This window comes from Schistocerca cancellata, chromosome 5 (assembly GCF_023864275.1).
Source record: "Schistocerca cancellata isolate TAMUIC-IGC-003103 chromosome 5, iqSchCanc2.1, whole genome shotgun sequence".
NCBI classification, from domain to species: Eukaryota; Metazoa; Arthropoda; class Insecta; order Orthoptera; family Acrididae; genus Schistocerca; species Schistocerca cancellata.
Window position 1 is genome coordinate 369784101 of NC_064630.1, and position 12736 is coordinate 369796836.

The 12736-nt window shown below is 45.0% G+C and overlaps 1 protein-coding gene across 1 annotated transcript in view; it reads left to right on the forward strand.

The window, feature by feature from the left end:
- Positions 1 to 12736, forward strand: part of LOC126188542 (uncharacterized) — a 720097-nt gene that overhangs the window by 658460 nt on the left and 48901 nt on the right. Inside the window, exon 3 of the mRNA XM_049930142.1 lies at positions 10916 to 10980. Within this exon, the coding sequence (XP_049786099.1) occupies positions 10916 to 10980 (65 nt within the window). The remainder of the gene's footprint in view (positions 1 to 10915; positions 10981 to 12736) is intronic.

A 12736-nucleotide genomic window follows, 5' to 3' on the forward strand; every position in this document is an offset into this window, starting at 1 on the left:
AGGCCATCAGTCCCCTAGAACTCAGAACTACTTAAACCTAACTAACCTAAGGACATCACACATATCCATGCCCGAGGCAGGATTCGAACCTGTGACCGTAGCGGTCGCGCGGTTCCAGACTGAAGCGCCTAGAACCGCTCGGCCATGGACGTCAAGTATGCATTGCATTCAGAACTGCTCTGTCCAGTCTCGGGTTTGTTTCTCCGGCGGTATTAGTTGTACGTTAACAGTGAGACAATGTAATATGGATGTGTCCTGCCCACCCAACCTCTCTGACGTTTTATTCTAGCCCAACCTACCACGCTACTTTCAACCTGTTAGCTTGGGACCTCTTTCTGACAATAAAGTAGCCCGCTGAATCCACAGTTGTTCATGGTGTGTCGTGAGTGAAGTAGTGCGAGGGGCTGAGAATGTGTTGGAGAGAAACACCGGTTAACTTTTTGTACACGCGCTAGCCGAAATGCCATACATTTACACTACTGGCTGCTGTCGAAAAATACTTTCCGACAAGTCGAATTCCTGATCGCAGAGTGTTTACCAGAAATGGAAATGAAATGAGCGTATGGCATCGTTGGCTGGGAGGCCCCATTCGGTGAAGTTCGGCAGCCAAGTGCAAGTCTTATTTCATTCGACGCCTCATTGGGCGACTTGCGCGCCGGTGATGATGATGAACTGATGATGAAGACAACACAACATTCAGTCCACGAGCGGAGAAAATCTCCAACGCGGCCGGGAATCGAACCTGGGCGCACTTGCATGGGAGGCAAGCACGTTACCATCCAGCTAAGCAGGCGGACTGTTTACCATAGTCTTCAGCACATTGTGTAAACCAGACATTCTTCCAACTTCTCATTTTTCTCCTGAACTGGAAGTTCAACAATGTGCAGGAAAAGCAACGCATTGTTAAAATCGTGCAGTGTAGCCCTACTACCAGAACTCGGCTACTTTCTGCATGTATCAATGTCCCAAGTACACACGTGTGGGAACATTACATCCGGGAAACTTGTACCCATATCACATACAGCGTGTCCACAATCTGCACATTGGCGACAATGTCAAACGACTTGAATTTGGTCACTGGTAAAGTGACAATCATCATTCGCGTCCATTAATAATATTCATTGATGAAGCCATGTTTACACTGAATGGAGACACCAACACATGTAATAATTTCCATCAATGTTCGGTGCGGCGTTGTCGGTAACACGTTGATACGCTCAGTCATTCCAGAACAGGAATGATGGGACAGAATTACTTGCATTTTTTGGAGAATTCGTTTGTTTAATACCTTGAAAACACTCCTTTGGCCACGAGAACTGCAGTGTACTTCCAGAGTGATGGAGCCCCTCCACATTCTACCGAACGCGTGAGACAACATCTCAGCCACACCTACTCTAATCATGCGTCGAGGTCAGGTGTGCAGGCCAGCCAGGGGATGGTTGTTGAGGCGGTTTTCCATCTACCTCGGCGAATCGGGGCTGGTTCCCCTTATTCCGCCTCAGTTACTCTGTGTCGACGATTGCTGCACAAACACCGTTTCCACGTACGCATACACCATAATTATTCTACCGTGCAAATATTTGGGTATGAGACGTCTCCGGGGGGTCCACTGGGGGGCCGAACCGCACAGTAACCCTGGGTGCGATATGGGGCGGCGGTGGGGTGGGTGGACTGTTGTGGCCTGTTGTGGGGTTGTGAACCACGGAAGGGTCCGGCGGGACGAAGCCTCTCCGTCGTTTCTGGGTCCCAGTTTAACACATACATACATACATACATAAATACCCTAATCGCTGGAATGACGCGAGATGAACTGCGTGGTCCCATCATGGACGCTGCTGGCTTCGTTAGGCAACGTGCAGCAACACAACATGTACTCCTACGGGTGCACAAATGCACTGAAACTGACGGTGAGGTATTCGAACATTTATTGTGAACTGTATAACAGCTGTAATGTGACGTGCAGGGTAATGCTTAAAGGTGAATATGTTAAAGGTACCTGTTTTTCAATTGATACTTCGTAAAGCGCTTGTTGTAATGTTTACTAACTGTTGTAAATGTGTAAACCTGAATATGTATTGAATAACACAGAAAATAAATAACAGTGGATATTAAATGTGTTCTATCTCGGAAACCATATGGAATAGGTCATATGTCCATATTTTTGCTGCAAATGATCGTTCATATGGATATCCCTGACTATTGCCCATGAGGACATCCTGTATCTGATCGAGGAAATGATACAGGATAATCCTGTTTTCGTTGGGCGTCTCTTCAACATATGCCTCTCAGATAACAGAAAACGTACTTCAATTTGCCGTGGATAGCAGACGGCAGAAAAATGAGCATCGGAGAATGAATAATATGAAAGCAACAGTTGCGACGCACAGTAGCAATATCAAGCGGAAACATTGACAGTGACGGAATTGCGTAAATACAGAATACAGTTTCCTCGTCACGGAAATGTTTACCATGTGTTGCCTAGTGATTAACGCCATGTACGAAAGTGCCTAGCAAATATTGGGGAGACAAAAAATAAACACAAAACGCAGGAGTAAATACAAAATAAAACAAAAAAGTAAACTGATATGTTTTGTTCATTCTGCGGATTGAAGGTTTCTATCACCCTATTGTTATATGACGTGAAGACTACTGTAGACATTTGTAAAGACAACGTGCTTCAGGTTAGAGGTAAAAATTGTAAATTTGAACGCTCATTCTTAAACATATGCTTTTGCGCGTATTACATTTTCATATTTACTAGGATCATTTACCGCGTTGAGACTATCTTCATGAAAACAAATCCAAGTTGTGACACAAATCTTTAGCTGGCTATTAGAGCTGAATTTTATTTAAGAACAAAAAAAATCGAAGTTTCACTCATTCCTTTTCAGAAATAAATAGTAAAATAGCAATTAATGCAGTAATTTATAATTAGCACATCCAAGTTGCGACACAAATCCTTAGCTGACTATTAGAGCTGAATTCTATTTAAGAACAAAAAAAATTGAAGTTTCACTCATTCCTTTTCAGAAATAAATAGTAAAATAGCAATTAATGCAGTAATTTATAATTAGCATCTCGGAGGGATGTATTATCTCTTTTAGGGCAGGTATAGAATTACTTTTAGCTACGAAAGTCAAGCATTCAGATTGCATCTAACACTAACACGGCGTAAACAAGAAAAGATATGCACGTAACTGCGTTAAATGAAATACGTTTATACCGTTCAGGTTTCCAGCAGAGATAATTCTCAATAATAATATGATTTATATGCTACAAAAGTGTCCTCTGTCTTCAGTACTGGATCGAATCAACCATCCAGTACTGTAGATATAAAAATTCATTCTCTCTTTCTTGAAACCACAGATTTAGCATTTTTTTCTAAGTTAGCAGTTTCGGAGAGCAAGTAACGATGTTTTAATTACCATACATTGAAATACGCTTCCACTGGGGAGAAAAGATTAAATCCGCTTTGCCTATAAATTAATTAGTCTCAGACAGGTGTTATTCTAAACACGCACAACGCACTTCTTTCCCCGAGTGCGAAATTACTGCAGGTCGTCATGCTGGCAAGGTAACAAGAACGCAAGTCTAGACTAAAGAAAGCTCGCGCGGTTATATTAATTGAATGGGCCACCTGAAAATAGAACGCAGTGACCTTTAAACACCAAGGCTAAAGAGATGTTGAGAAAAATTTGGCGTCAGCAGAGTGCTTCCATTGAAACTAGTCTGGTAACTAAATATGAAGTGCTAGGGAGAGCAGAACATCATTAAAAACTACGGGTGTGCACTATGCCTTTTACAGTAGTTGCGCACTATTATATGTAAAATTACGAGTAAAAGAAAAGAGTATCCCTGTACACTGACAGAACTACGTAATGTGTAAGTCCTCATGCTATTATCATCTTTGGTAAACTATATTTAATTTAAAAAAGAAACGGAGGTAGTTACTCGTCTCGGAAATTATGGTGAAATAAAAACGTGACTGAAGGCTTATGACAGTTGGGTTATTCAGTTGCATTCGTTTGTTATAATCTGTTGTTTGCAGGAAAGTATTGTCATTGGACGATTGTAAGGACATACAGATAGAATTTGATGAAATTGCCACTCAGTGTAATGAATGAGAGCTTTCTTTAAAAGTGGATAAATATAAGATAACGCTTTCAACAAAGAGGGAGAACGTTATAATATCTGATTACGAGATTAGTGGTGAACTTCTTGAGCTGCTCGTCACATCGTAAATATAAATGGTTCTGAGCACTATGGGACAACATTTGGGGTCATCAGTCCCCTAGAACTTAGAACTGCTTAAACCTAAGTAACGTAAGGACATCACACACATCCATGCCCGATGCCCGAGACAAGATTCGAACCTGCGACCGTAGCGGTCGCGCGGTTCCACACTGAAGCGCCTAGAACCGCTCGGCCACACCGGCCGGCCTCGTAAATATATTTAAGGGTAACACTAAGAAGCGATTCGAAACCATTGTTAAGGAAGATAAATGGAAGACTTAGATTTGCTGGAAGGGTTCTAGGAAAATACAAAAAAGTGAATACCGAATAAATTTTCAACTGCCAAGATCGTTAAAATCATTTATTCATATAGATAAACGGTTTTGGGAATTTTCTGTTGCCGTCTTCGGATCTATAAAAGATATGACTGAAAATGCTAGGACACAGTAACTAACATTACACCACAAATAATTGTATCCAAGATCTGCAATGCGTGGAATAACAGCATACTATGTTTACATCATCACACAATCTTTTCCTTCAGTGCAGTAAGTGGTGGTATGTACCATGTACACCCACGTTGCTGTCGTCAGCTATACTACAAGTCGGCATGTCAGTTTTAAAATAACAGCTATGTACACACACTTTACTGCGCTGATTAAAAGTGCTCACGCTTAATCGATAATATCGATTCGTAATACCACTGCGCCATCTGATGATCCAATGCATCACTAAGGATGTTTACGTTGGAATGTGTCAGTTGTGAAGAGGTGATGAATGTGAGCGCTTGTAATAGGCGCAGTAACATGTGTATGCATAGCTGTTATTTTAAAACTGACATGCCGTCTTCTAAGAATAGCTCTCGATACCAATATGGATATATATTGTATAACACCACTTACTGTACTGAAGGAGAAGATTGTGTAATGATGTGAACATAAGTATGTTGTTATCCTATGTATTGCGCATTTTGGATATAATTATGTGTGCTGTAGTGTTAGATGCTGTGTCCTAGCATTTTCTGTCCTATCTTTTGCAGATACGAACATGGCAACATAGAACCGTCGAAATCGGTTATCTACATGAATACACTCCTGGAAATTGAAGTAAGAACACCGTGAATTCATTGTCCCAGGAAGGGGAAACTTTATTGACACATTCCTGGGGTCAGATACATCACATTATCACACTGACAGAACCACAGGCACATAGACACAGGCAACAGAGCATGCACAATGTCGGCACTAGTACAGTGTATATCCACCTTTCGCAGCAATGCAGGCTGCTATTCTCCCATGGAGACGATCGTAGAGATGCTGGATGTAGTCCTGTGGAACGGCTTGCCATGCCATTTCCACCTGGCGCCTCAGTTGGACCAGCGTTCGTGCTGGACGTGCAGACCGCGTGAGACGACGCTTCATCCAGTCCCAAACATGCTCAATGGGGGACAGATCCGGAGATCTTGCTGGCCAGGGTAGTTGACTTACACCTTCTAGAGCACGTTGGGTGGCACGGGATACATGCGGACGTGCATTGTCCTGTTGGAACAGCAAGTTCCCTTGCCGGTCTAGGAATGGTAGAACGATGGGTTCGATGACGGTTTGGATGTACCGTGCACTATTCAGTGTCCCCTCGACGATCACCAGTGGTGTACGGCCAGTGTAGGAGATCGCTCCCCACACCATGATGCCGGGTGTTGGCCCTGTGTGCCTCGGTCGTATGCAGTCCTGATTGTGGCGCTCACCTGCACGGCACCAAACACGCATACGACCATCATTGGCACCAAGGCAGAAGCGACTCTCATCGCTGAAGACGACACGTCTCCATTCGTCCCTCCATTCACGCCTGTCGCGACACCACTGGAGGCGGGCTGCACGATGTTGGGGCGTGAGCGGAAGACGGCCTAACGGTGTGCGGGACCGTAGCCCAGCTTCATGGAGACGGTTGCGAATGGTCCTCGCCGATACCCCAGGAGCAACAGTGTCCCTAATTTGCTGGGAAGTGGCGGTGCGGTCCCCTACGGCACTGCGTAGGATCCTACGGTCTTGGCGTGCATCCGTGCGTCGCTGCGGTCCGGTCCCAGGTCGACGGGCACGTGCACCTTCCGCCGACCACTGGCGACAACATCGATGTACTGTGGAGACCTCACGCCCCACGTGTTGAGCAATTCGGCGGTACGTCCACCCGGCCTCCCGCATGCCCACTATACGCCCTCGCTCAAAGTCCGTCAACTGCACATACGGTTCACGTCCACGCTGTCGCGGCATGCTACCAGTGTTAAAGACTGCGATGGAGCTCCGTATGCCACGGCAAACTGGCTGACACTGACGGCGGCGGTGCACAAATGCTGCGCAGCCAGCGCCATTCGACGGCCAACACCGCGGTTCCTGGTGTGTCCGCTGTGCCGTGCGTCTGATCATTGCTTGTACAGCCCTCTCGCAGTGTCCGGAGCAAGTATGGTGGGTCTGACACACCGGTGTCAATGTGTTCTTTTTTCCATTTCCAGGAGTGTAGATCTTAGCGATCTTGACAGCTGAAAATTTATTCAGTGTTCATGTATACCCACACTGACGAAGTCAGAAGTGTGCAGGCATCTGTAAGGCAGATCACCCACGAGACGCAAGTGTCGGCAAGTCTATAGTAGCCTTCCAATGTTTGGAGTCTCCACCATGTAAACCTGACAACAGACACCGAAAGAGTTCACAGACATGCTGCTAGAGTCGTGGCAGGTCGTTACAGGAAACATGGAAGCGTAACGGTAATGCCCCAAGAATATTTCTTGGAAGACGGATAATGCAGTTCTCGAGAAAGTTTGTTGAGTAAATCCCATATTTTCGAAGAAGACTGTGTGACCGCCATGCTGCCACCACCTTATATATCGCGTAGGGATCGTGAGGAAAAAGGTAAGAGAGATTAGGACGCACAGAGGCGTATAGATAGTCATTTGTCCCACGTTTTATGAGAATGAACTAGAACAGAAGATCGCTAATATCGGTACAATATATCTTCAGCTACGTACTGTACACAGACTTCAAAACGTTCAAATGTGTGTGAAATCTTATGGGACTTAATTGCTAAGGTCATCAGTCCCTAAGCTTACACACTACTTAACCTAAATTATCCTAAGGACAAACACACACACCCATACCCGAGGGAGGACTCGAAGCTCCGCCGGGACCAGCCGCACAGTCCATGACTGCAGCGCCTTAGACCGCTCGGCTAATCCCGCGCGGCTACAGAGACTTGCGGAGTATTATATCGATAAGGATCTTCTTAAGAAGTGGACTGTGGTAACAGTAGGATGACATTACGGTTGGTCTGGGTTCCTTCGAAACGTTAAACTGTCCAATTACATCAATGTGGCCACCTCTTATGTTCGACGTCAACGTACAGTAGCCACTCACAGACGGCAGATAGCAGCACTACCAGTGGATGGAACATAAAGGGTGTCGGGCGATGCAAAAAAATGGAAAATAGTTGTCGTAATGTGAAAATGGAGCGATTTATCTGACGTTCAAAAGGCCATGATCATTGACTTTTGGGCCACGGATGGAAGCATTACCGAATCGGCCAATTACATTAATTTTTCACATGTCGTCGTGGTAAAAGTATACCGTGCAAAGCAAAATGGTGCTGTGTAAAATCAGCGCAGAGGTAGCTGTGGTGCACAACGGGCCGTAGATAACAGAGGAGATGGGTACTGGCGAACAGACGTGCAACTGTAACAGTTGCTCACCTGACGGCCAGATGAACCATGGGGCTAGCAATAGTGTCCATCAATTACTTTTCGGCGAATGTTACTGCGTACGCTTCCCAGGATTTCTGAAGATTGATGTTGACTGTGGATTTTGTATCACAGACACAGCCCATTTGACTGTTCAGAGATGTCACTAAATCCGCCCAAAGATGTAAACAACCTTGCATGGGCAGAGCGTATTAGACGGAGGGGGTCCGACAGCCGATCATTTCCAGTCATTCCATCAGGAAGGAGGTACACGGCTCCCGTTGTCTGTAGTTCAACCGTGCCTAGGCGGTCAATACCGCGGTTCGATCGTGTCCGCATTGTAACTATGTGCCAGGAAGGGTTCTCTACAAGGGAAGTGTCCAGGCGTCTCTGTGTGAACCAAGGCGACGCTGTTCAGACATAGGTGGGATACAGAGAGACAGGAACTGCCGATGACATGCCTGGCTCAGGTCGTCCAAGGGCTCGGAGGACCCCTGATAGCAACGCCACCGTGTTGAATAATGCTTTTCTCGCAGCCACAGGACGTCGTGTTACGACTCGAACTGTGCGCAATAGGCTGCATGATGCGCAACTTCAGTCCCGATGTCCATGGCTAGGTCCATCTTTGCAACCACGACACCATGCAGCGCGGTACAGATGGGCCCAACACCATGCCGAATGCACCGCTCAGGATTGGCATCACGTTCTCTTCACCGATGAGTGTCGCTTATTCCTTCAACCAGACAATCGTCGTAGACGTGTTTGGAGGCAAGCCGGTCAGGCTGAACGCCTTAGACACACTATCCAGAGAGTGCAGCAAGGTGGAGGTTCCCTGCTGTTTTAGGGTGGCATTATGTGGGGCCAACGTACGCCGCTGATGGTCATGGAAGGCGACGCAACGCTATCGGCAGCATACTGGTGAGGCATTCGTCTTCATTGACGACAATTCGCGCCCCCATCGTGCACATCTTGTGAATGACTTCCTTCAGGATAACGACATCGTTCGACTAGAGTGCCCAGCATGTTCTCTAGACATGAACCCTATCGAACATGCCTGGGATGGATTGAAAAGGGCTGTTTATGGACGACGTGACCCACCAACCACTCTGAGGGATCTACCCCGAATCGCCGTTGGGGAGTGGGACAATCTGGACCAACAGTGCTTGATTAACTTGTGCGTAGTACGCCACAACGAATACAGGGATGCATCAATGCAAGAGGACGTGCAACTGGGTATGAGAGGTACCGATGTGAACATTAATCTAGACCACCACCTCTGAAGGTCTCACTATATGGTGGTACAAGAAGCAATGTGTGGCTTTCATGAGCAATAAAAAGGGCGAAAATGATGTTTATGTTGATCTCTGTTCCAATTTTCTATACAGGTTCCGAAACTCTCGGAACCGATGTTATGCAAAACTTTTTTTGATGTGTGTATGTGCCCATTCGATAGAGCGACCAGAGATTACGCTAGTGCAACATCTGTTTTATCGGTATGGATCAACAGGGACAGTAAAACTCGAAGGAAAACCAGGCCTGCAGAAGTGACGGCACTGCTCTAGCACGCGCTGACTGTTACCGCCAAGTAGGCAGCGCTAATGAGTCAGTGCTACATTGCTGTGTATTCATCGTGTTTTACTGTCCTCGTCGATACATATCGATAAAACAGATATCGCACTAGCCTAATTTTGGAAGGCTATATCAAATGGGCACGAAAAATCCCGATTAAAAAAGAATTTTTTTATAACGAGAAACAAACCGACAGTTTCTGTCAACACTGGACGTCGGGACGTCGCAAGGAAGACGTGAAGAGCAGTATTTATCTGGTCTGATTCCTGCTACACAACGCAAAAACTAAACTGCAAATATCTGGTGAAACACCAGAGAAAATGTGCCTGACTCCTCTTAGGGGAGACGCCCAGTATAAACCACACTCTCTTTCATATTTATTCTGACTTTTTTGTGTCTTTGTGCATTGTTGTGTATTTTTAGTACTTCTATCCCTGCGTCAGCCATATTCAGTCAATATATTGTAAACAGACAATCTGTTACTGTTAATGAATTATATTTTGGTCCACTGAATCATAATGACAACTGCCCTTTAGCGTCATTTGTAATTATACACTCATACTTTGATTTATAGGGCACATTGTAATTCTGACTTACAGTTTGTTTGACGCCATAACCATTGTAGTAAATGAAGCTGCCTAGGCTGAAAGTGGGCAGTTTTCAATGAGTTAGACCATTTACTTGCAGAGTGACAGAAGCAACAGTTTCAGATGATTCGATACCCAGAATAAGTATAGTAGTAACGCTGACGACGACAACATATTGAGGTAGAGCAATATTTGTTTTATTTTCTTCTGAATAATAGAAACAAAAGTTACCCAAAGTTTTTGTTCATAATTTACAAATTTATAATCACATCAAACATTACATTAAACCGAAACCAGCAACCTTGGGTAAATCAGTGCCCACAAGATAAGTAGCTCCACGAGATTGTACATCTGAGAATATGCGGAGGTGCGGTTCACTTTTCATACCAAAACAATGCACGTAGGTAGGTTTCAAACGCTATTTAATTTTAACCATCTACGCTGACACCCGATATCTAAGCTGACAGCCGCGCGAGGTTGCCGCGCGGTCTTGGGCGTCTTGACGCGGTTCTCGCGGCTCTCCCCGTCGGAGGTTCGAGTCCTCCCTCGGGCATGGATATGTATGTGCTGTCCTTAGCGTACGTTAGTTTAAGTTAGATTAAGTAGTGTGTAAGTCTAGGGACCGATGATCTCAGCAGTTTGGCCCCATAGTAACTTACCACAAATTTCTACGCTGACACCTGGAGCATTGTTTCTGTATAATATTCCGCCCTACATCTGCTATATTAAACCAGAATAAACACTTAACAGTTTTAGTAATCTCTTGTAGCAGTTTACTAACGCACTGCTATTTGTGTTTCAGGCTTATCCGAGGCTATACGGACAGCAAGGGACGCCATTACCCACGGCTGCCCTACTATCCAATTGGTGAGTTGTTGTTGTTGTTAATTTACTTATACAGTCGGATAAGATGTGAACTGATAAATGTTCTATGAAAATTGAAGTTGAAGGGGGTGGGGGGTGGGGGGTAAGGAAAAGAAAGCGTAGGAAATGTTTATGTCAGTTGCATCGGGAGTTTATGTGGAATCAGCGGCGACCATCGAAAATGTGTGCCAGACCGGGATTCGAAACCGGGATCTCCTGCTTATTACGCAGCTGTGTTAACCACAGCGCCATCCCGACACAGGGTTTATCGCAATTGCGCGGATTATCTCGGCACACATCCCGGTCAACGCACATTCTCACATAGCCCCTCTTATCTGCCAGTCCCCGTCCATGTCCTGCTTGCTCACTAGTTTGAGATTCCCGCAGGGGGTCGAACGTAATTGTGCATCTGCACTAAAGGAGACGGATGCGTTGTCCATCGAGGCAACTCAATTATATGAACGCGTGGTATCTGTTCATTCGGAGGCATTTACAAATAATATGAGGAGTTCTGCCGTCTTTCGCGACTGTATAATGTACTATTCACACCAAACGCTCTTCGCTTTATTTAAGAACATTGTCACTGATCATTGTAACGATTGTGATTTTATTTAAGTGTCAGTTTAACGAGATTACAAACACACTAGTGCCAGAATAAAAAGCCTTAGCAAAGTAATAATCAGAACAGACACACACACACAGGCTAGGACATATCGCCTTCCCCTCCCTCTTCCTCCCCTCCCCCCTATCCCATTCTCCGTCACATGTGATAAAAACTGAACATCAACACGTACACATATCGGTACACACACGCTCACACACTCGCACACACAAGTTAGAACATGTCACTACCCCTTCCCCCTCTCCTTTCCACACTATCGCAACGAAATTCAAATTACAGAGAACCACAAGGTGAAGGTGAGCATATAAGCCAAAACATGCAAACGAGAAATTATTGTGGCTAGTGTAGCGCAGTGCATTTAAAACCGGACACCTGCGTATAGTACGACACATTCGAATAATCTAAGCCAAAAAAACGTGATTTTAAACAAGACAGATGTCTGTCATATCTTTATATCTACATGTAAACAGAACAACAAAGATCACTGATCCACCACTTACTTAAAGTGAAACTCATCTGGTATAAACGAGACTTTATACAATCGGTAATTACGATATAAGTCCCACATTATATCTAAAAACTGCGGCTTGAGAAGAGAGGACACAGAAGGACCATATGTATACACGCAAATGCCAAAAGTCATATGATACCAACGTAATATAGTGCAAAATGTCATTTTGTCCATCTAAGTAAAAAAAAACGGAGAAGGTAAGAACTGTACAATCATCGGCAATCCGCGGAACATTTGTTTATTTACCTCGGCTCAGTCATCATCAGCATCATCACTACCAGCAACAACAACAGCCATTTGTCTTGCATATCAGGATGAACACTTCTTCCAGGCGTCCCAAAGCATCACATTCCTTAACCGTAGTATCCACATGTCTCTATGTATTCCATCTTCATCTACCCATCTCCCATCATCGCGTCAGTTTTCTCTTATTTCTCCGAACCCTGCGAAGACCTTTGTAAGTACCTTCCTTGGTCTATTCGCTATCCGTTCGCATGGCTATATGTCCTGTCCATCGCCACCTCGTTTTCCTTCCAGACGAAATTTTGTCGCTCACTTCTTTTCTCTGCTATATCTGTTTGTTTCCCTGCCTCTCCTGGTAGTTGTTCCCAACATTCATCTCTTCA